We start from the raw sequence: 25410 nt of genomic DNA on the forward strand, positions 1-25410 counted from the left end.
TCACTGCGGGCGCCCGTCGCACAGTCGCAACAGCAATATAATTACGCGCGAGCAATAAGGATGGGTAGCTTGGGGTCATTGGACCAAATTCTACGTGCTCACGGACCAGGCTTTACATCTAGATTTTTAAAAGCTATACCTATCTGATATTAAATAAAAACGTTAGTTTAATATTATTTCCGCACTCTTTCGACTCTACTTAGGTACGAGACTGGTAAGCATAAGAACATACTTCTGTAGTTGTAGTGCCTCGTAGGATTTGTATTGGTTATCCTTATTAAATTCAAAGAAAATAATAAACAAAAACTAAAAATCACTAGTTCGTAATAAATGTAGATTGCAGATGCTGTAGGTAAATGTAGCTCTACTGGTCTGAGATTACACTGCAATAATATCTCCACATGAAATGTTTAACTAGGCTGAGCTCGGGTGAGATTAATATTGGACTCAGCAGTATGAATGTAGGACCTAACTTTTAGCATGGACATGCAGTTTTTAATCATCTGCATCATACGAGCAGCTTAACTTTTGCAGAAAATAGTACCAAATAAATATAGCTGGAACAGATACAAAATAACAACGACAAGTTTTATAGGAGTTCAGATACAAGGGGATTCAGTTTCTTGTTTGGAGTCAATTATTTGTTTTTTTTTTATCAAAACAAAACTAGTTGGAAATTAAAGCAATTTGTGTTCATATCTTGCCGTTTGAGCCTAGTGATTTAGAGAAAGTAGATTAGGACCACTTCCCAACCCTTTTGCTCAGCGATAGGAGAAAATAATGTATCTTTGGTAAATTAGAAAAGGTTGTGCTCTTTCCCTGAACACTAAATGATCTCATGGTGATGATTCCCTCTCCGTATCCTGGTTTTATTTAAGGTCCTTATTTTCTTGATCAAATGGGCGCATCTTGCTGAAAGCCGTTCCTCAGCCGCCCCCTCACGCGCGTAATTTGTGTGCTGTGATTATACGAGGATATCGTCTGGCGCTTCGCCTTGGGACCTAATGGGATGTGTCTTCGGCCTTGTCTAGGCTCTTAGACTAGCTATTAAACTTTATTTATTGTGCTGGTTAGAGCCTAACACCTCATAAGGCTTTAGGAATGAAATCTTAGGCACTCAGGACGGAAATGTTTGATGTTCATCTTCGAAGACATTTCTACCATTTCTTATTAGATGTTGGTAGCAGTTCCCATTCACTACAGTATTCCTTTAGCAGTTGACATCATATCAATAGCTATGCAATAGATTTAATGGAAGTATATCTCTACCATCTTAAAAATTACTCCATCGTATATTTCTACAATGGAAACCTAGCATCCTTCTACACTACTCTATGATAGTCAGTTGTTGCTAGCCCGCCATGGAACGGACATGGCTGATTATGTGTTCCCTTGGTGGCCTCCACGCTCCACAGACATCGGTCTGGCTAGATGTAGGTAGAATCGGGCACAGAAATATCTAGCTTTTTCCTTTTTGCCTAATAAAACCCAGCGTATAATTACGCTCATGTTTTATTAACATCACTGTCCCTGTGAAGAAAGAATCCCATAATATTCTACATTCATAGCGCTCCACAGAGTTTGTATTAAGACAGGCATAACTTGTTTGGTTTTGTCATTTAGTTAGGCTTTCAAAAAACTAGAGAGCTTCCAATTTACACTGATTCGTGGACCGACAAGAAGAAAAAATTTCATTTGTGTTCAGGCTGACCATACTAAAACATGCAGATTTTGTCTACATATTAAACAAGTTAAGTTCATTCAAATTGAGTGATTCATAGGGCCGGAACAAGACCGACCGCCACTGGATTCGGTAACCGACTACAGCTTGATTTATGTAGTTAGTTAATTTATAGTTACTAAGTTTTTTTGAGTACATTTGCTACTGTTGACGTTGTGCTGGTTGAAGTCAGAGAAAGTTTCTTACTAAGGGAAAATCTTGAACTTTTTAAACTTTTCATTAGGAATTGTACGTAAATGGTTTCATATCTATTATTGAACGATCGTTATTATGGTTTTATTTTAAATTGGTAATTCCGTCTTTTAAAAGACTTATCTTAAACAAACCAAACTTACGATGAAATGCAGGAAGTCCATTCAATAAAATAACGGTTCGTAACAGTTATGTTATCCCTAAAGATTTTTTCGTCTGCCTTCAAATTTACTAACTACATTTATTAAAATATTGTTAACCGCAATGATCACGAATACCTTTTAATTTCGCGGAACTCTTGCTGGGCCAGTTATAAATCGCATTTCGACAAGGGGTCCTACTCTGAAAACCAACTTCTTTGTCATCCGCTCTAGCTATCCCTCTGGCTCGACATGGGATGCTGGTATGTGCGAAAGAGAACGTTTGAGTTGTTATTCGATATGGTATTGCGGACTTGAACCCGGTGATCCGTTGTGAAGGCGGATTAAAAAAAAGAAGGAAGAGTGCCCTTTATACTGCGCTTGCGCCGCGTCAATCATACGAGATGACACGTAGTGCTGGCTGAGAACCGTCTTATCGATATCGATAAGATTTAATTCAAAATTAGAAATATTAGTTACAATATCCTACGTATTTTAGTAGATCATTATTTTTTATGAATGGACATTTTAATTTGATATTTAAATAAAGTTAAATAAATCGAATTATCAAAAAGCGAGTAAATCCTGTTGGCGAGTTACTCATATCCAATTACCTCTATAAACGTATTAGGTACTCTTCTTTGACTTTGTGAAAAGCTTTTTTGTAAGTGCTAACTAATAATGTTGGTCTATGTTTTCTAATCAATTCTGCCCGACCTGAGCCTGCTCGATGACTCTACTCTTTTTACAAGTAGCTATTCAATTACCAGTTTTAATAGAAAAGGGGGAGGCCAATGCTTTTACATTGCAATGCATTTGCTTAATAATTTCGTTTGTATATAACTATCGATATCGATAAACGGTTATCATCGAAAACCGTCGCAGCCCAATCGATCCCCGTGTAGCGGTACCTCCTCAAGGGGTGAGATAACTCGCGCGCATCGTCTTCGATCACATGCGATGTGACTCGCGACATGCGAGACCTCAGGGTTGCCTCAGGGTTGCATAAAATATTGAATGTTATTTTAGAAAGTCTGAGATACCGCCTAAATTATGTCGTCTTTTTTGTGTTGTGTGATCTTGATCTGTGTGGGGTAAATAGTTTTAACTATCTTCTAATCTACTTTAGCAGCTTTATAAAATCTTCTTACTCATGTATAGGTAGAGCTGATCTTAATCAGATGATTTTAATGCGCTAATTTTGAATATAACTTAAGTACAGTAGGTATACCTATATTAAATTTAACTAACACTAAACATTAAAGCACACTTAGTTAACTGTTCATTAATCACTTTTAACGAGATACCAGTGTTAATTGACGATGCGATGAAAAAATCTAGTCATACTGAAAAGAGGACAGTATAAATAGAACTACTCGTAACATTATTTCATGGGGGATGTAGAGCTTGTTTGATTACTTGTAATTACAAAAACATGATTTAATTTATCAACTTCTGAAGTTCAAACATTTCACAACCCTGTAACTGACGTCGGCCATTCTCAGATGAGCTAGTTTTTGCGTGTCCGGGCTGTTAAATCGTTAAAAATGACAAATTAGAGACATGCAAGTATTTTTATATGTTACTTAACAACCCTATCCAGTTGTGCATTAAATCATAGGCCTCTATTTTAAGTATTTGTGACTTAATTAATTTCATGAACCTCTGTTCTCTAATTACCGTTTCGCGTCCGCACACCGACTTAATGTTAAAACTTGGCTGTAATTTTTATGTCGTATAGATTTGGTTTACTCCATTCAACATTTTAAAGAGTACAAAAGATTGTCGTACGCATAGAAAAATATCTATTCAATAGAACCATTCTGTAAATAATTAGAATTAAAAAACTGCTTGTCCGAGCGAAAGACCTAATTCCCGTGACGTTTTCTGTTTTTGGGCACACAAGCCTAAATAATAATATTTGACACATCATTTACGCGCGCGGCGCGAGCCCTTAGTTAGTTCTAAGACCTGTTAGCAAGTAGACGTCTATTGCGTTGGCTTACCGTCGATGAATTGCGTAAGAGTATAATTACCATATCTTTGGTTTTCAATTTTTCTATTTACCATGTCCTTATTTTTATACTCGATTTTTTAAGGTAGATTCACGTTGTTAATTTAAAAAGATTCAGTACTTTGGCCTTCATACGTTGTAGTAAGACAGTATTTTCATACACTGAAGATTTTGGAAATTTTGAAGAAAAACTATCGTTTTATAATTTCCATGTACTAATTACCGTATATTTATAATCACCGTTGTATGAAATTATTACCTACAAATTGCACTCACGATTAAATAAGTATGATGATAAAATATGAAATATACCTAGACTTTCGCATAACAACTGTAGGTACGGACTTTTCTTCCAATCTGACAATCAAAACTTTAAAAAACTTTCGTTAGAGTAACCTCGAAATAGATTCGATTTCATGACGAATGTTCAGCTTCAGTTGCTGCATGGTTGTTGGATTTAAGAGTACATTTTAACCCCTAAGGTGACCCCACAAAAAGAAGTTACCTGGAGTGAAATCGGGGCTTTCTGATGGCCAGGAGATGTCACCCCTGCATGAAACATGTCTCGTACCAGATATTTATTTTTACTATTAGTATAATTGATATTAACATCTTAAATCATTAATTAATTCTAATATAATACCATTAAAATCTATCCATAATACCTTTGCCCTAAGAAGATGAGATTGTCCAACAGTAACACTTGCCTGGCGTGATCACATTAAGAACAAAAGAGAACAAATCAACAGACAATGGGACTTTTCAAGGCAAGAGTGTAAAGGCACTTTGTACCATCCTAAACTGCATCCTACCTGCTTTGTTATGCATAGAAAAAACTTCGTGATATGCAATGGGTACTGGACAGAAGAAGCTTGGAGAACAAACTATATACAAATGCATCCTAAAACCCATGTAGACATATTATTATGGCATCGACTTAGCCTCGCAAATGTAGAAATACTTTAACGTTTTCAAAATAACCTTGGTTTACAAAGTCCACTGAAGTGATACCAAACGTCAAAGAGGGTGTGGAAAATCCTGTAAAGCTTACAACCAAAGACTAGACCCTCATGAAATCTATTTGCTGCATCCCTTCTAAATTCTAAGACTTCTGCATTTAGGCTCAGGAGAAAGCGAATAGCATCAATCTGAAAACTTATTGTAAAAGAATCGAGGTGACAAATCATGGGATATGCTGAGCTGGAACTGTCATTATTACAAATTCAATTTAATCTGATAATGGGTGATGGCTGATCGCAGATAGATTAAAAAGAGGAAAAATCACTTAAATCATTAAAAAAATTTTCGACATATGCATATCCGAAAAATCAAATTTGTGAGATCTCCTGATTCATTATCTGTACGTTAAATCGTTTGTACCACATTGAAATCAAATAAATGATGATTAAGATTCTGATCAAATGTGACACGTAGCCCCTTCTGGACGAAACTAAGTGTTCCTGTTATAGCCTCGATTATTGCAGTATACTGAAAATATCTTGATACAATAAATAATAGAAATGAGTGTTTTCCTTTTTTCAAAGGGTTATTAAGTGTACCTACAGCATTTTTTATGACGCTATATATTTATATACAAATTTATCAATGCAAGATATTGTTTTCTTGCTATTTTACATATTTTTTCTAATTACCGTTAGAATAAGTATTAGCCTTATCTAATTACCGTGACCATAAAATTTTTAGGTCTCATTTACGCGAAAACCGCTTGGAATAATTTGACGCCTTAACGATTGTTAAATTCGTACTTTTCATGTGTTTCATATTTAAATGCCTTTAAGTCAATTAAGCCAAATTTCAAAAATGATATGGTAATTAGGCTGAGAACGCCTAATCGTGAGAATGACCGACGTATGAAAGTTCGAAAGTAATTACAACGTGTTGAGTGTCAGCCCTGTGAGATACGCACAATGGGCGAGCTGCGCAGGATTCGATATAAAGGCGTGTCCTTGGGGAACCTTCCACACTCACTGGACCCTCGCCAGCCAACATGGAAGGCCACACCAAGCTTTCGATACTTGTGAGTTTGATAATATTTCATTTAAAAATCCTATCAAGATGTTGTAATTTTTTTTTTGTAAACTATAGACATCGGTATTGGTCATCTTTTCCTGTTACATTTCGTAACGAACACTCGTGAAGTATTGAAATTAAAAGCAAAAGATTAAACAAAATCTATTACTTTTCAGATGCTGATAATCTCAGTAAACTTCCATCATGCGAAGCCATCTAACACAAAAGAGGCCAGGAAGGTCGGTCTACTCATCCCAGAGAAGATCATTGGAGGTGTCATCGACATAGTGCACAGCCACAAACACAAGCCCACGACCACTGGCCAGACTCAACAGCAGGTCCAGCAGCAGACTCAGGTGGTCACCCAGCAGAACTACCAGCCCCAGCCTGGATACCAGCCCCAATATCCCAACTACCAGTACCCCCCAGCACCAAACCAAGGGGCTTACCAGTCGCAGTATCAATCACAGCTACAGAACTCATACAACAATGGATACCAACCTCAAGGCGGTGGCAATTACCCCGCTAGTTACCCACCACCCAGCTACCCTCAAAACCCTGCCCCTGTATATCAGGGACAACAGCCCAGCTACGGCAATACACAAAGCCAATCGCAAGGCCAGTATCAAGGCAACTACCTCCAGAACCAAGGCCAGTACCAAAATCAAAACCAGCAGTCAACAGGACAGTACCAGAATCAAAATCAGAACCAGCAGCAGATATCAGGACAATACAATCAGAATTCTGGACAATATCAGAATGTAAATCAACAAACTACGGGGCAGTATCAAAATAACAACCAAAATCAGCAGAATAACCAGTTTCAAGGATCCAGCAATCAACAATCCAGTAGTCAGTTCATTGGACAAGGTTCTGGTGGTCAGGGAGGTGGATTCCAGATTTCTGCTGGTCACCAGACTGGCGGGCCTGGCCCCACATGTGTCTGTCAGGCTTGGACTAAGCCAGAAAGTGTGAATGAAGTCCCCTCACCGAAAGGACAAGAGAAAAGTGAAAACTCTACAGCCGCGTAAGGTTTTTCCTTAGAGTTTTTCATAGCAAAATCACTCGAGCAAGACTTAGCTAATCTTTCATGTGAACTTAGTTAATTTTGATCTCTAAATTTCTAATTATTTTTGTTTGTCTAAGATTATACTTGCAGTATGTGTATGTTTTTATGTACGAGTATATCATCTACTGCAATCATTTTATCTTCCTTTCGCTTGTCAATGTTGCGAGAATATCAATCACCAGTACTCAGTAATGCACTCTAGCTAGAGAATGAAAAAACTCGTAACTATTCAAAAAAAATCTACGTACCTACATATTTGGATTATGCCTATTTAATAAAATGTATTCAGTAAGATTTGAGAATTTTTTGGCGATTAATAGAGTTGAATAGGAATTTATTTTTAAGTGAACAACAATTTTATTTAATTGTGCCATTGAGTAATAATTAAATACTTAATGTAATTAATTTATTTTATAAATAGACACTAGTTTAATTTTTGTTTATTTATTTATTGTATCATGTACCTATGTACTTATTTACTTTTAAGAGGGTTTTGGTGCATGAGCATAAATCATGTGATGTATTTAATAAATTATTTTGAGCAATAAGTTCCTTGTATGATGTCAATGCCTACACAGCTTTTTACCCCTTCAAATTCAACAGATAGGGCTCTACCTGTTTTTTTTTATAAGTGACTGTCACTATCAAATAATAATTATAACCATAACATAAGTGGATAACCAAAAAATGATCCGGTAATAGAATATGGGCTATCAAATAGCACAAGCAATTGTCTTGTCTGCGCAAGCCAATAAGGACAAAGACACTGCTAATTCCCATTACTTCCTATCAGCGTACTCTATATTTTCTTCAGATATGGCAGCCAGACAGACACAAATTCAGATCGAAACCTTTCAACTCCAAATTCGCATCTACCCCAACCAAAATACGGTCTAAAATTGCTGTTCGAATTTAAGTCCTAAATCCTGCCCAATATAAAGTGGTCTTATTCAATTGTAAGTATTAAGCTATGGGAGGTCAGATGATACTGGCCGGAAAACTAGGTCTGACCCTGCGCGCGCAGGCTTTACGTAATCGTTATGTAAGGGGAGTTCGGGGTTGGAGGGTAGTGCGGGGCGCGGGAGGGGACCAGCTCTGGGGCGAAGGCGACAATCGATTCTTACCGCAGTCCGGCTCGGCGGTGCAACATGGCAGACAAGAACAAAGTTGCTGAACAATATTACGCTCCCCCACCGGATCTAGGAAAATGGGAGTCATTCAGGATTTTCCTATGGAATTCCGAGACGGGGCAGTTTCTTGGCCGCACCGGATCAAGCTGGGGTGAGTCGATTTTTGAATATTCATCATCTGTAGTTAATGACTTTTGGAGGGAAATCAATGAGTCGTGCATTTTTAATTCGGAAAAACCGTTTTAAGGCAGCTCTATAATTTCTTAGTCCCCTTATTCACAATTTCTTGGTCGAATTTATGTTTCAAAATGGTTGTTACGTAATGAATTTTCCTCCCAAGTTGTTATTCTGTGAGCATGGAGTGTACGAAGATTAGTTTGAATTAAGAGTGGTGCTAATCGTTAACCATGAATAAACACCCTATAAGTTACAAATGAAAATGTTATAACAAAGAGGAATACCAACTCAAGTATTGTGTTCAAATTACCCGATGAAGACAAAGAGATTCAAAATGGATATCGCAATACTTTTAAAATTGACATTTGATTCATCTTAACGATCATTAGACCTTTAGCTAAAGGTCTAGAGCCCTACGACCGTTCTTTAGATCGTGTATTGTTTTTTGTTATTAACTAACAACTTACGCAAAACTGTCAACAGAGATAATTTGCGCAAAAAATATGAATCATTGACCTCATTATCGTGTGTTAATAAAAAATGACATTTAAAAATAAACATGGGCACAGATTAATAAGATCGTCGCGCGCAGTTTTCGCGCCCATCGGTGCGCGCGCAACGTCCTTGCGGAGATCGATCCAAGGACGTCCGGATTTTCACGAAAACAGCCGAATCCTTAGGTTCGTTATTTTGAGTTTAGTACCTAGGTAACCTTACTAAGTAGGTACAAGTCTTTAGATGGTCTAAATGAGCTTAAACGTATGCAATCCACTACGAGGTTAACTAACCAATCCTGACATGTGTTGAAGATTTTCGATCATTGATCTATTCAAGAATATAAGCAAAATCGTCATGATAGTGTAAAAGGGTATTTTTAGTAATTCGAACCATAACCGTTAAATATGGTAGAGCCGAATAAAGTAACGACTTACTGAAACATAAATTGCACAAATTGCGAACAGGCCAGCGATTTAACATAAAGAGACCATGACGGGAGCTTTTCTAAAGAAAAGCATGATGGAAAAAGAAAATCGGAAGATTTACCGATATTCTTCTCGACTTTTAGCCCCGTTGTTACATAGCAAAGCTCATTGACTCTATCAAAGCTTTCAAGACTAAAAGCACTTAGTATCTACGAATAGTTATGCTCTTATGAGTACCATCATTAACATGGCTAGTTATTAGGGAACTTTTAGGTAGGTATATTCGCTTCGTATCAAGTTAATATTGAGTTTTAGGATCGCATGTGTGTGATACTGTTGCATAACACTTAAATCTCAGCAAAACTTGGACTTTTCAATCGGATTTGATGAAAAGCTCTTTTTAGTATAACCCTCCATCAATCAATAATTTTCCTCCATTTCTCAAAGCTGTCAAAGTATAAATCTCACTCGCAATTGCTCTTAAAGAGCAGTTTTAATATTGATTTAGCACCCGCGTACTTTCCGATTCGCACCTGCTTTGCGCACGCCCCGTGACCGGCGCGATGCACTGCGCTGCAATCCGTGCACCCACCCTTCATAGTAATAGGTCATTTGATGGATGTATTGATTGGACTGCTAGGCGAGTTGCGAATGGATATGAAGTTAGTAGTTTATAGTTAGTCGTATACGATGCACTGCACTCCATTGCTAGATTTAATCCGGTTTTACATGGATATATTTTTTGGAATAATGATACAGACGTGAAGTCATCTAGATATACTAAGCTTCCGTAGGATATTTAATACTTTATTTCATAAGATGGAACATTTCTCTCAGTAATAAGAAGAACTATTAGGTAATAATGTGCTATTATGTGGTACCCAATGCTACTATTAGAAACTTAAATTCTACCTACTAAGCTAACTAAGAATAAATTGAAAGAAAGAAAGAAAGAAAGAAAGAAAGAAAGAAAGAAAGAAAGAAAGAAAAAATGTTTATTGAACCAATGTATATGTTCATATTTATGTTTATTGTAAATTGAACCAAAAGTATCATAAATATCAGGATTACATAAGTAGAACATAACTTTATGATTTTGTTTGGTTAGGACTTCGAAGGCTTTATTGATGGACAAGAAATATGATTCCATATTTCAGAGGGTGTGTTACGTTACGTTAGAGAATATGGTAGCTAGCTTAACTATATCACCAGGATTTTCTCATAAGAGACGAAGGAGAAGTGAATTAAAAATGTGTTTCATGACTCTACCTACATCCATGACACTGCTTAATTGCGTTTATATTATGAATAGATAAAAGTCTAATTTAAATTAAATAAAAACCAATTCATACTAGCTTTGGGCACATGAGCGCGAGTAGACTATAAAACATTAATCCCTATTAATAAAAAGTTACGCCTAGGATGGACCCTGGATTAAAATGACATTTCCACACTAAATGACAATTTAAGCCAGAGTTCAACTAGGGTGTAACTTTTATTAGTAACTGGGTAAGTTAATAATTAATGCTTACTTTTACGCTTCCGCGAAACAAAGAAGTGTTTTATATTTACAGTGGAAGTTAACCACACTTTTAAGAGCAATATATCCCCTTTAAATTGCCCCGAAAATTTCGCGGTGCTCTATATTGGTCCTAGCGGACAATCCGGCTGCACTAACTAGTGCAGTTTCATAATAATTAGTGGGGTGATTAGCGCGCGTGCGCGAACCGAGACAGACACATTTGGGCCAAGGCTGCATAGCTCTAGGATGATGATGGTGATTCGAGTCTTTGTGATTTGAAGGATTGGGGGACGTTGTTTCAGCCATGAGAACATGTCAGTCATGAGAACAGTCGACAGCATAACAAAACATGCGTTTTGTCGCAGAACTGCTCTTATCACAATTGTTTAAGACACAGGGTGCTTACTGCTACATAGTTTAGTTTGATCTACCGTCGTCTCTCTGCTCTTAAATAAATGATGCTTAATAATTTGTAACTGTTCCAACTAGTACTATTTTCGACAAACGTTTCTTTCAGAACCTACTGGAGAAAGCACAACTCTTTAACTTCAGCAATGAGCTTTTCATTGCATTGAAACTTGTTTGATTAAATTGAAACTGATTCTGTCATGCCTAACATTTTAATTTATTGTTTCACAGACGTGAACTTGAACTCCCGAACTATGTGTAATGATACTAAAACAATCAATTCTCCTAATTCCGCGTAGGCAGCGAAAACGGGTCAGTTCGCCAACAATTCGTAGGAAACTCCCATTGACCACTTGCAGCAATTAGCAGTCGAACGAGAGGTACACCTACTCTTAGAGGATATTGTCGCGACACATTTCGTATCTGTTAGATTTTGAGGATTTTTGGTATATTTGGAAATCTCTAATATAAAAATTCTCAAAAATCTCCTCCGAAACTGCTTGACCGCTTCTTATGAAATTTTGTGTATTTAGTAGGTCTGAAAATAGGACGTAAACTATTTTCATACCCCTGAGTGATAAGGGTTTCTCATGCATACGAAGTCGCGAGCACCGCTAGTTAAATATACAATCTTAGATGCATTTTACCAGTTAAAAATGCTAAAGAATAATCCAATTAGGTAATTAAAATTCCTTTTTTTTTGTCCACAGCTAAAATTCTACTATTCTACCTAATCTTCTATGCCATCCTGGTCGGCTTCTTCGCGGCCATGCTGGCTATCTTCTACCAGACCCTGGACTCCAAGATGCCCAAGTGGCAACTGGAGGGCTCACTCATTGGCAACAACCCAGGTAAGAAAAGTATATCTATTGTCTACGTGCAAACCCTTATTCTGCTAGATCGTTTCCACTAAAGAGAATTTCTTTGCGCAAAAAATAAATTTGGTGTAGTCGCAGCATGAGGCATCTATTTTTAACCGAATTCCAAAATGGAGAAGGTTCTCAATTCGATCGTTGTTTTTAATGATCGAAATATTTTAATCATAGTTCGTAATGTATTCGTAAAGACACTAAGGCCCAGAACAGACGCTGAAACGCAACTGCAACTTTCTGATGATTGAACTGAAACTGAAAGTTTCAAACTGGTCGCGTCATGTTTGGTCTCTCAACGGACGCTATGGCAGAAATTTAGATGCAACTCAAAAGTAACTAGCAGTTGCAGTTTCGTTGCAGTTGCGTTTCACCGTCTGTTCTGGGCCTTAGGCTGAGTTGCACCACCTAACTTTAACAGTAACTATGACGATAACCGGTGTGTTTTGTATGGAGTTTGTGGGAGTTTTTTGACGTTTGTCAAAGTTAAAGTAAGTTGGTGCAACCCAGCCTTAGTAGAGTCTCATAAAATCAACATAGTAAAAAAAAGAGAAGGGAAAATTAGAATGATTAGACTTATTTAACTCATGAACTGGTTTTCCTTCACCAGGTCTGGGCTTCCGACCCATGCCCGACTCGGCCAACGTGGAGAGCACGCTGATCTACTACCGGGCCAACGACAAGGGCTCCGTGCTGAAGTGGGCCAAGATCATCGATGAGTACCTGGACCGTGAGTGGAACATGCCTATTTCTTGCGAGGTTGCTATGTTAGAAAATGAAAGGGAATTCGAATTTATTTTGAAGAAGTGACATCTTCTAGGGAAATCGCTAATGGCGGAAAAAGCTATTCATAGGAAATCATTGTTGAAATGTGCTAAATGCAATTTATACTTGCATGTCTTAGAATTTCCACCAACACATATTTTCCTTGAGAGAACAAAATCCTAATTGATGTAATTGAATGATTTAATTTCTTACATAAAGGTTTTCTCCAACTTCTACCTTCTAGCTGTTCATCTTTACACCTCATTCTATCTGTCTTCAGTTGCCCACAGAAACCAACTCCATTATAGATCACATCACAGTTGTATTGAACACCAAAGTGAAAGTTTTTTACTCAGTACTTAGGCCCTTTCTAGGGCGCTTATTTAACCGTCCCGAATATAGCTTGCCCTGTCACCCCTTCGCTTCAACATTTATGGGCTAGTGCTGAGAAGAAGTGGTTGAAGTAACTCAGTTTTCACCATCACCATTATTCAACTTCTCCCTATCCTCAGAATACCGCAAGAAGGGCAGCGGCAGCGGCGAGGCGACTGGAGCGGAGAACCGCGTGGCCTGCAACCCCAACACCGGCTCGCGAGACCTGGGCGAGAAGCAGGTCTGCGACGTCCCCGTCGACGACTTCCACCCTTGCACCTCTGCCAACCAGTATAACTACGAGGAGGCCGGCCCTTGCGTGTTCTTGAAGCTCAATAAGGTTAGCATCCAAAATCCTTCTCTTAGATCAAGGATTTTTCTTCTTATTAGACTTTATTTATTTATCTTTATTAAATAAACATACAGCCTTGTTTGACACCTGCAGCCTAAAATTAAGTGGGTTACACATTGACCCTTAATGTTTCTAAGGCTAGGTTGTACAGTTATGGTAAGTCTATGGTCATCATCTCTTAGATCAAGTAGAAGAGGAACTCCTTATCAGATATTATGGCCATCGTGAGCTCTCTCTAAGCACCCACCGAATGAGGTATCATCAGGAATATCTAATTACTTCAACAAGCTATGCTATATGGCACTGTAACTAATAACATAACATCTTGATTATTAAGTTCTATCGCCACCTTCGACTTCTAGTTGTAATTTAGAGTTAGACAAAAATAGAAGGCAAAACCGACTTACAAGTCATTTAGTGATAAGCTCCATGACTATTTCCAGATCTTCAACTGGGTACCCGACCCATACAACAGCACCGAGGATGTCCCCTCCAACATGCCTGATGACCTGAAACAGCACATCAAGATGGTCGTAAGTACTATAATCTTTCACTGTTACCAAATATGGGCTGATCGAAGTAAATTTTATTTTACAAGTGTTCATGGAGAACAGAATCTCAAGAGTGCTGTTTTTTCCAGTCTGGCAAACCAGAAGCAAACACCGTGTGGGTGTCCTGTGAAGGTGAAAATCCTGCTGACGTGGAGAACATCGGCCCGGTCCAGTACATCCCTCGACGGGGCTTCCCGGCCTTCTACTACCCCTTCACCAACAAGGAGGGCTACCTGAGCCCCCTGGTCGCTGTGCTCTTCGAGAAGCCCAGGAGTAAGTATCCGCAACCTTAAAGAATTAGTAGCCGTCAGAACCTAAGCTTGGAAAACTGATGAATTTAAAGCTTTACCAGTACATGTTCGCTTGTATGCTTTTATTAGCGCGTTATCTAAAACGTACTTGAAAATTATCTAAACTCCAACTTTTCACTTTCCAGCGGGTGTTTTAATCAACATCGAGTGCAAAGCATGGGCGAAGAACATCCAATACGACCGCTACGAGCGGCGCGGCTCAGTTCACTTCGAGCTGATGGTGGACCGCGGCTAAACGGCCCCCTGCCCGCCAGCCTGTTGACTCGCTAGCCGGACTGACTAGAACCCACCCACCACCCACACCTCACCCACCGAACCCAGCGTTAGACCAGCTGACCGTCTCAGGAATCCATTGACTGAACAAGCAACCATTGCCGATTATCGCCTCGGCCTTTCAACTTGCACATCGATTTGGCATCACAGCCATTGTCAATCAAACTAATATCAACATCAAATAAATAGCTGACTGTCTCAGTCCTCAAAAGATTGGTAGCGTCTTGCTCTAGTGAGGTGTCAGATAAATATCACAGACATTCCACTCTAGCTGGTGATGCTAATCAATGCTTTTACTGTCATCGACTCGCTCGGCTTTTCAGCCATTGAGTAAACCAATATTAACATAGAATAAGTAGCTGACTGTCTCGGTCCTCAGATTGATAGCGTCTTGCTCTAGTGAGGTGTCTGTACGAGAGTGATCAGACATCTCAGTCTAGCTGGAGATGCTAATCAATGCTTTTTCTGTCATCAACCAGCTGTCATCTTAGCCATTGAGAACCAATAGAATATTAGTAATTAGTATTGCACAAATAACTCATAGTCCCGTTAGTCCCTCGTGGTAAGCTAAAGAAATGATTGTGTGAAATGTATGTGAGCAGCGGTGGGATTTGAAACCGTGTTCCACGGACCCCTTCACCATTCGGCTATCGTGGTTTCAAACTATTAACATCGAATGAGTAGCTGACTGTCTCAGTCCTCAACAGATTTATAGCGTCTTGCTAGGTATAATGAGGTGTCTGTTTAAATATCACAGACATCCCAAACAATCAACTGATGCTCAGACATCGATAAGTTGATTTGCTAGTACCGACAGCTGGTAAACTAAAGAAATAATGGCTTGTAGGCATTAAAATTGAGTGAATGGTTTTGGCATAATAAGATTAACTTCAAATAATAATAGGAACTAAACTAAACTAAGCTGTGATTCAGAGAAAATCACTTCAATGATAATACAACGGAACAATACACAAGTGAGAAGACCATAAAGAAGAACTGACTGAATTCTATCTAAGCACTCGGGAAGAAAAAAAACTATCGAAGTAGCGTTTAAGGAATGGTTTGAATAACTTTTATTGAGTAAATGATGAGGGAAATAAAGAGAAACATCATCAACCCTTCTTAGAGGGCTTGATAATTGGAGAGTGTCTTTGTCTCAGTCAGTTTTTCAATCAGGATAGTTGGGAGAATGCGAATGAGCGACTGTTTAAACGGCCCTTTATATTTAAGGGTCACGCGCACCTTGTAAAACATTCAAAATAATATCTTCGGCACTGTCGTATTACCTTGCATCTTGTTCACCAGATGCACGTGGGCCACAACAATTCTTGCTATTGTTATTATTTGTTCCTGATTGACCCCAGGAACATTATTTTTGATTTTTTGTGGAACCGTGGAAACATCCCGACTTGATGACAGGTGATTGACAAGGTGCCAGCTCGCCCTAGGGCAAGTGAGCGGGTCAGCGCAACCACCCCCCTTCCCGGCTGACCATGGGCTGTGGCAGCCAGGAAGATCTCAGTTGCACCGTGAAACCGTGGTTATTCAAACATCGCTAGGAGCTGGAAGACACTGTGATTTGCAAGGTGCCTGCTCGCCGCCAAGCGAATGAGCGGGTTAGCGCAAACTACCTCAAACCTTTCTGGCCGATCGATGTGACAGCTAGAAGGATTTAATCTTCATTTCACAGTGCATCCCTGACTATTCAAAACATCCTGACCAACTTGGAGTTACGGTGATTCGCAAGTTGCTTACTCGCCTCAAGGCAAGTGAGCGGTTTAGCGCATCTACCTCAAAGGATCCAGGCTGACCATGGGATGTAGCAGCCAGGAAACCCTTTTCAAATACTACATCCACTTCCTGACTGAAAATTCCAAGCCATCAGCCAGGAAGTTCTTTTTCGTTTCACAGTGGAACCGAACCGTGGTTGACTTGACTTTAGGGTGAGGTGAATGGCAAGGTGCGCAGAGCGTGAGTTTAGGTCTACAAGCCATTTTTTAGTGACAAAAAAGATGTATTAAAAGCTACTTGTTCAACTACCAGATGCGCCTTTACCACTGAGCAGTTGTTATGTCTGGTTATGTGATGCAACGACTCAAAAAAGTGCATTAGAAAGTAGAAGATTAAGTGCACTTTACATCAGCCGCCAGTCAATTGATCGAGTTGCTGAGATCTTAAAAAGTCATTAGAATAAACAGTCATGTATACCCGCAACTCTTTATTTGACTGACTGGATCGGTTCAACGATTGTCTGTTGTAAGTTCAAAGATTGGTTGTTTGTTCACAGAACAAATATTCTGATCTGAAGTGCACAAATTGTTTCGATACGTAATTGGTAAATGATAATAAAATTAATCAGTAAACGGTCAGCTGGTCAGCTAAACACCTATCACAGCATCATAATGGCAGTCGGCCAAATACAAAATCGTGCCCCACAGTCATCGGATGGCTCAGCCATCGGTCAGCTGGCAAATAAATCGGCTAGCTGACTGGTTGTTGGGTTGTCGCCGGCCAATCGACTGGCGGGTCGGAATGCCAAGGCAACCAACTGGTCACCAAGTTGACTTTGACAACGCTATCACTGCCAAGCTCGCGCTGCGGTCACCAGTTCGTCGCCAGCAAGCTGCGGTAGAAGCCACGCAGCCGGTAGCAATAGCCACATAGTCGGCCATTAATTTATATTCGTTTTAGAATAAGCCACATGGCGCCCTAAGTTAAGTTTGTTTTCACGCTTCAAATAAAATTTAAAATAATGATATTTATTATGTAATGTTTTCTGGACGATATGTCAATAAACACGCAATAGTTGGTTCTACTTTAGGTCCGATGTGAGTTTCATTTAAAGTACCTACCTACCCTCTCGCCTGTACCTTATGCAGAATTTTAAATTGATTGAAACATTTACGATCTTTAAATCTTCAGGTCAGGTAGCAACTAAGCTGACTAGGAACCTCCACATACTCGTATATTTTCAACGAAGAAAAAGCACAAAATGCTGAAAATCTTACCCTAAGCTGAGCCACAAAACAATCTATTTTATTGCTGAGCCCACTAAAGATCATCTTTAAATCAGAATCATGGACCTACTTATAAATTTTTAGATCGAGGTGGAATTGTGTAAAGCAATCGTTATCATTTGACAGTTCATAACGTACGATTATTCTGTCAAACGCTTTGTTCAACTAACTTTATTCTTTTTTTACCAAAAAGCTCTTGCTCTTTATCCCACCAAAAGTGATGAATGTGAAACTCTATAAGACCTCTGATTTGGATTTTGTAATGTCAAAGCTGCTAAAAATTCAATAGTATTTAAATTACTTAACTCTATTTCAATAGGGGGGCGTCCATTAATTACGTAAGACGTTTAGGGGGGACGTTTAAAACCTCACTAAATCTCACGTAGGGGAGATTGGGAGTCTCGACAATAATCACGTAATTTTTTGAAAAGAAAAAGGGTCAAATTGCGAGAAAACTGCGTTATTTTAAATTAAAAAAATATATTTATTTATTTTTTATTTACACTTTTGCACATACAATTGTACAGTGGCGGACTTAATGCCAGGTGGCATTATCTGCCAGTCAACCACAGGTCGAGTAGAGAGACTAAGGCGGTGCAATAAATATGACGTTTAATTAATATACTTACATAGCATTAGATAAAATAAATAACATAAGAATACATATTAATATAATAGACATACACCTAGATATATAAACATAATAATAATATTGGCGTACACAAAACACATGTCAGAGATAAGAAAAAAGTTTTAGTCTTTAAAATAATTCCGCAGAGCCTTTTTAAATGTAAATTTGGAGGTTGCTTTTCGCAAATTCGCCGGAAGCCCGTTCCAGAGCCGTACTGCTGAGACTGAGAAGGAGTCAGACATGAAGCCGGAGGTGTGGCGAGGGGTGACAAGCAATATATAGCAATATACAGGGTGTTACTTTGCATTCTTGCCATATTTACAGAGGTTACTATATTACTGATACTGATCACAAATCCGTTAAAAAATAATGCCCGAAAATTTATTTTTTAATTTTGAGTATTTTATTTTATCGACAATCTGTTAAACACATCACTAATTATCGTAACGCATGCACATCACTTGTTGGCGATGGCGATGAAGACTTTTTTACTTTTTATTGTATTTTTTAAATATCTATTGCAATCTATTGTCTTTAAAATGTCTTTTTGACACTTGTAAAAAACTGAGAACTCCATCAATCACAAATCACGTTATAAATTATACAAAAATGTCTGAAGTGTATTCAAACAACGAATAATTTAATCAAAATGGTGCTTGGAGTGTCTGCAAGACGTCACGAAATGCTTGATGACGTACCCTTCGCGTTACACCAAATGCTCTACTACCAGCTGGATGGTGCTCCCCCACAATAAGGACGTCAAGTGCGCGAATAATACGTTTGGTGAACAGTGGATTGGACGAGGGGGTCCAGTAGCTTGGCCACCACGATCCTCGGACCTGACACTAGTGGATTTTTGGCGTGACTTGAAACGACTGGTATGCGCAGAAGAGATAAACAGTGTAAACGCGTTACATGAAAGGATTGTTTTAGTGAAACTGTGAGACAAAACGTTTATGTAACCTTGTTGGTGTTCAAATAAATAAATAAATAAATGTGTTGCGCAAACTAAAGCGGAAAACCTACGCTTCGCCGTGCTAGACTGTGCCTTCATCAGAACGGAGGACACTTTGAACACTTGCTTCGCAGTACGTAAACTTTGTAAGTAGGAACTTATAAATAAATAATTAATTGTAAATAAGGTAATTTCATTTCATACTTAATTTATTAATTTGTAAAAATAGGGTACAATGTTAAAATTAATTAAAACCCTAATAATTATTACGTATTTTTGACGGTCCTAAGCCCGTAAAGTAGAAAGGAAAATCTGAAATCAACTAAAGAGTATTTTAAAATAATTATTATGACTGGATAAAAAGGCTGGTACCCAGAGCCATAAAACAACAGATTATTAAGAACTAGTCCACGCCCACTAGGTTTATTCCACTTGCACCTGTAGAACGTGCGAGACAAAATTGGTTTATTCCGATTTGTACTGAAAAACCAAATTTACTAAAATCTTAGTGTACTTTCTTTATGGGAGTCTCTTGTTTATCTTAAATAATAGGTATTGTTCCCTACTTTTATCTCTGTGAATATGGCAAGAATGCAAAGTAACACGGTGTATAAGCAATATATATATAATGATATATATTTTAAGATGATAATGATAAATTATTCAATATTTTTTATTCTAAACCGTCTACACAATAAATAAATTAGAAGAAACAGTTGTTTAATATTAAATCTTAATCGAATTACCCATTTACATTGCAAATATGTATTTTACGAAATCTCACGTGAGATTGTGGGGAGGTGGAGGGGGTCTAGAAAAATCTCACAAAAAATTGCCAAAATGTCTCACGTAATAATTAGTGGACGCTCCCTAACTACTAACTTAAAGTATGTACCTACCTACATTTTTTTTGAAAAAACTGCTTTTTCAATATTACCTATTTGTGAGGGTAGTTAATAAACGAGTCTTGCTAAATAACATTTAACGTTGAACGTCTACGAAATAGAAAAATATTACAAGCACAATTATTACAAGAAAAGGTGAAGATAAGTACGTATAGTAACATGACAATGTGTGAATTTTTAATTAACCCTTGAAGATTTCACCATTTTGTGAAGTGTGATTGTAGTCTGCTTTCGGCCAACATTTTATTCAAGAAATAATCAATCAAATGTAAGTATTTTTCCATTTTTATTAAGGTACTTACCTACAGTCTCAGCCTCCAGAAAACGCACCGTTTCAGTTACGTGTACGGTAGGTACGTGTAAAAAGTACCTACCTAGGGCTATTTTCTGAGGAAAATAGCCCTAGAATTAATGAGTTAATAGGACTAAATAAAATTTAACACGAGTAGTATTAAATAATATTATTAGGGGTCATCCATAAAGTACGTCACACGTAAAGAGGGGGGGAGGGGGTTGACAAAGTGTGACATGGTGTGACAAGGGGTGGGACCCCTCTTTACGTGTGACGTACTTTATGGATGACCCCTAATAATATTATTTAATACTACTCGTGTTAAATTTTATTTAGTCCTATTAACTCATTAATTCTAGGGCTATTTTCCTCAGAAAATAGCCTAAGTTTCGTGACATCACATTTCAATTGTTTCAAATATTTGATATAATGTTGATTTCATAAAAAAAGTACTTAATTTAAATGGAAATAAAACTAATTTCGGAACTGCTGTTAATTTAATAATTTTTCGATGTGAAATTGCAAAACATGTGACGTCACACTAGGGAGGGGGGGGGGGGGGGGTCTCAGAAATGTGACCACCTGTGACAAGGACGGAGGGGGGGTCAAAATATCATGAAATTCGTGTGACGTACTTTATGGATGACCCCTTAGTATCAAACTAGAAGGTAGGTAATAAATAATGAAAAACATCATTATTGTAATATGATAATGTCATTTTCTTTTACGATATCCCTTTCGGACCGCTCCAATACAATTGTGCGGGTTACAAAATCGAGATTATCTCATTAGTTTTACATCGGAAGTGGATGGGCTGAGTATCGTACGATTGTGCGGGATGCGCTCTTTCACCTCCCGTGCAAATTTTGTCCGAAGCGCAGCTGGTGAGCAGGTTACAACCTGTACAGTTCATGACTGATTGTGCTCCCCGACTTGGCGAAAGAAAGTACATACTATGGTTTTATTTTTTAATTGTAGTAATATACAAGTTATTGATTAGAAAAATAGTTAAAAATAGCATCTTTTTGTGATAACAGTGACTACTTGTAAGCAAAGGCTTTGGCGTAACGGCTTAACGAACTTTACTGACACAATTGTATCGACGTGGGCCCTACAATACCTTATGAGTATTTTAAGTTTCTCATAATTATCAATTTTTCATGGTTTCCGCACCATGTTTCCGATTTTAAACGACGCTACTATGGCAGAGATGCTCAATGCATCTGGGGATGAGAGCGATGACAACGACAAAAGCTAGTTTCGGCAACTTCAGATGAACTACTCCTCTTCTTCTGATGAAGGCTCAGACATTCATGACGATACATACCTCTGTGTATGCAAGCGGCATAGCAGACGAAGCCCTTCAATCGTCAACATCTTCCAGGAGATGCTGTTCATGATCCAGGAGATATTAAAACTCCATAGGAATATTTCGAGCGCTATATTTACTGTTGAGCTCATGGAACAGTTGGTTTTGCCCACAAATCAATATTAAATAGCAAATACTGGTATAAAAATTAAACCTGTTTATTCCTTACTGGTTATAAATACTTTTTTCGGAATACATGCCATTGATAAAATTTCCAAAACCCTTACAATTTTGACCCTCACAATTGTACGTAGGAAGTGAAGGGCCCAGTTTGATACAATTGTTGGTATATGAATTTTCCAAGATGGCGGCGGAAAATCTGGAAAATTATAGCAGATTCGTAATCTGCGGCCCCAAATTACCTATAATTCATGTTCAAAATTACAAATTTCTTTCTAGTTTAAGCGCGGGTCCGAAAGGGATATTATAAACTGCCGATTTTCCTTTCAATAAATTTGCAGAGACATTTACCAACTGTATTATTATTATACATGTCGCAGTCGAATTGTATAATCCGCCGTTTTACATTACAGCTAGGCATTTTGCATTACAGCTCTGTTTTGTAATACGGCGGCTTAACGTTTAGCCGGATTGAATACGACTGAATGAAAATCCGCCGGAATGTATTCGGCGCCAAACGTTCTTCAATGCGGCTAGCCGTAATGTAAAACAACGTGTCATTACCCGCCGCTTTGACAGTTTTTAGTTCCCATTTTCAATAACATGGCGCTGCCTGACATAACAACAACAATGGGCGTCGGATACAGAGATTGTATTGCTAAATTGCGGAATTATTTGTGAATTTAACAAAGAAAACGTGATAAATATGTTTGTCGACAGTGAGTGTAAAAACAATATTAATGTGAAATTAAAGAATTTCTATTCTTATAAATGTGAAACAGTAAAAAAAACCGTGAACAAGTGACCGAGTTTTAGAGGTTATAACCCACATGAAAACAGTTAAAGTGGCTATGGATTCCGGTGTTCGGCGGAATCCTACACAATATTATTGGTGTAAAAATACGACATTATGACTGTGGCCGGTGAAGATTTATTAGTCTTAAAGAAAAATACTTAACCCAGAAAATAATACTAAAACTTAATTTGTTTTGAGTTACATTTTGTTTTGAGATGGCTGTCCCCTGTAATTATTTTTAATGTCTAAAAAAGATTAAATCCAAATATCGAATTATTTCTGAAAATAGTTTGTTTTGTGTTATTTTTTTTAGGTGGCTGTCCCTTGTGATTTATAAATAAATAAGTAAAAAAAAGACAGCAGCCAAATATATAATTTAGTAACAGTAACGAAGGTAATAATTCTTACTTAATAAATAAAGAATATCATGAGAAGAAATCTGTCTTATTAAAATTTATTTTCATTAAACATTGTTTTATTTTGTAAAGCATGGTCACCCTACAATCTATGATGTATTACGATGCGGCTAAACGTGGGCCGCCGTATTGAAGAACGTATCGCAATGACAATCCGCCTAAACGTTGAACCGCCGTTTTACAAAACAGAGCTGTAATGCAAAATGCCTAGCTGTAATGTAAAACGGCGGATTATACAATCCGACTGCGACATACACACTGCATGCAAAGCACAGCCCTAAGAGCGGTTGCACACTACATCCGACGTCCGTTCCAAATTCATATGAAAATACGGTCTAGAGTAATCGTCGAACTATTTAGGAACCAAATCCGATTTCTCTAGTTAGTTCTCTAGCCGTATTTTGACGGATTCGGATCGGATTCGGCTCGGACGTAGCGTAGTGCGAAAGCGCCCTAAAACGATTTTGCAAGGCGCCCGAATTGCAAGGGCGGGCGGAGGGCCCCGACATTTTGCGACCCTCGTGCGACAGAGCGGCGCCTGCACCCCGTGGCCTAGTTAAGGCCTTTGTCTGTTGGGGTCGGATTTATATGGCCATCTCTAGTTTGTCTCGAATTACGGTGTGTGCCAAAAGCTGATGTACGAGTATAACATAAACAATAAGTTGAATCCTTACTTAATACGAATTCCTCTGAAACAGGTGTCTAATATGAAATCAAGCTCAAAACTACATAAATCTCAAGCATGTGTACCTAGACTACTAAGGTATACATTTTGTGATTATATTCATACTTTAAAAGGTCTGTTTCATGAGGTTGTTAGTCAAAAAACAAATTGTTAATTCGATGTTCGTAGCTAGTTCGTAGCACTTCGTAGCTACGGTAATTTTATACAATTACAGGTATACGAGTATAAGTTATGTTAAACTATCATATTTTGATTCACACGTCAGCGCCGTACTATTTATTCATTGGCTTTAATTACATACCTACATATAAGTACGAAAAGCATTTAAATAAATCTTAACAAAGCTAAACAAATAAATAAACTATCAATCTACCAATAAGTTTTATGATCTCCAACTGTCCTTGTGATCACACCCGCCGATGTCGTCAACCTCAGCCCGATCTATGTGCGAGTAAACAGCATAAACCTACTTATGTGATGTTGCCCCTACTAAGAGAACCTTTCAAAGTATCGTTGTTTTCGTCAAAAGCACAAATAATTTATTCGCAAACAAATTCTTGAACTTTTTCAGTCCCTATTATAATGTAGATAGAGCATTCTATACTTTCCCTAAGTATTGGATATTTCGAAAAATAATTCATTATCATCATCATCATCATTTCAACCACAGGACTGCATCCACTGCTGAACATAGTCTTCCCCCAATGACTTCCATATTGACCATGATATTTGGTAGCGGCCTGCATCTAGCGCCTTCTTGCTATCTTTATGAGGTCGTCGGTTCACCTTGTGGGTGGATGTCTCACGCTGCGTTTCTACGTGGTCTACACTCCAGGACCTGGCTGCCCCATCGGCCGTCAGTTCTGCGTACTATGTGCCCTGCCCATTGCCACTTCAGCTTGCTTATCCGTTGGGATAATATGTCAGCGACTTGAAAAATTATTAATGAAATTAAAACTACTTGTACTTTATATTAGAAATCTAATAAAAAGTGCTTGAAGCTACTTTTTTTAACAAACATCATAAACTTATCTTAAAATAATATTTTGCTAACGTGTCGTTTAGGTCCAATGGTGTTCAGTCGTTTCGCAGCTATTTACAGCCTGCCACGCCCGCAGCTGTCAACTCCCTGCAAACTGCGCCCACAAGGAATGCTATTTCTAAACGTTTCCATTAAAGTGCTGCCTACCTATAAAAGCTTCTTGGAGAAAGTAGGTATAATGTTGTAGTATTTCGTGAAGAAAATAAATTCTTGCATGTACCTCATTCGTGATTAGTCTTTGGAAGTTTTCTGTCTGATAGGCTTTTCCTAAAGAATGTCTTATGAGCAGTCTACTGGGCTAATAAGTTATCGGGCCATTCACCACTGATAGGCCCTTCGTCC

General features: G+C 38.1%; 2 protein-coding genes across 2 annotated transcripts; both read left to right on the forward strand.

Moving 5' to 3' along the window:
- The first annotated feature begins 6086 nt into the window (after window positions 1–6086).
- LOC135088385 (uncharacterized) lies at window positions 6087–7218 on the forward strand. Its single transcript, XM_063983235.1, has 2 exons — window positions 6087–6125; window positions 6295–7218. The coding sequence occupies exons 1-2, from the start codon at window positions 6096–6098 to the stop codon at window positions 7147–7149; spliced, it is 885 nt and encodes a 294-aa protein (XP_063839305.1). The 5' UTR covers window positions 6087–6095; the 3' UTR covers window positions 7150–7218.
- Window positions 7219–8295: 1077 nt separating this feature from the next.
- On the forward strand, window positions 8296–17660 carry LOC135088092 (sodium/potassium-transporting ATPase subunit beta-2-like). Its single transcript, XM_063982980.1, has 7 exons — window positions 8296–8468; window positions 12058–12198; window positions 12827–12946; window positions 13494–13693; window positions 14149–14238; window positions 14346–14529; window positions 14693–17660. The coding sequence occupies exons 1-7, from the start codon at window positions 8336–8338 to the stop codon at window positions 14800–14802; spliced, it is 978 nt and encodes a 325-aa protein (XP_063839050.1). The 5' UTR covers window positions 8296–8335; the 3' UTR covers window positions 14803–17660.
- Window positions 17661–25410: the final 7750 nt, after the last annotated feature.

The sequence above is a fragment of the Ostrinia nubilalis genome, chromosome 3, assembly GCF_963855985.1.
Source record: "Ostrinia nubilalis chromosome 3, ilOstNubi1.1, whole genome shotgun sequence".
In the NCBI taxonomy this organism is placed as follows: domain Eukaryota; kingdom Metazoa; phylum Arthropoda; class Insecta; order Lepidoptera; family Crambidae; genus Ostrinia; species Ostrinia nubilalis.

Excerpts from the sequence above, each read along its gene's own strand:
- LOC135088385 (XM_063983235.1), top strand. The coding sequence starts at position 6,096 with ATGGAAGGCCACACCAAGCTTTCGATACTT. Across the intron at positions 6,126-6,294 it reads ACACCAAGCTTTCGATACTT|ATGCTGATAATCTCAGTAAA; the intron begins GTGAGTTTGATA and ends ATTACTTTTCAG.
- LOC135088092 (XM_063982980.1), top strand. The coding sequence starts at position 8,336 with ATGGCAGACAAGAACAAAGTTGCTGAACAATATTACGCTCCCCCACCG. Across the intron at positions 13,694-14,148 it reads TGTTCTTGAAGCTCAATAAG|ATCTTCAACTGGGTACCCGA; the intron begins GTTAGCATCCAA and ends GACTATTTCCAG. Across the intron at positions 14,239-14,345 it reads AACAGCACATCAAGATGGTC|TCTGGCAAACCAGAAGCAAA; the intron begins GTAAGTACTATA and ends TGTTTTTTCCAG.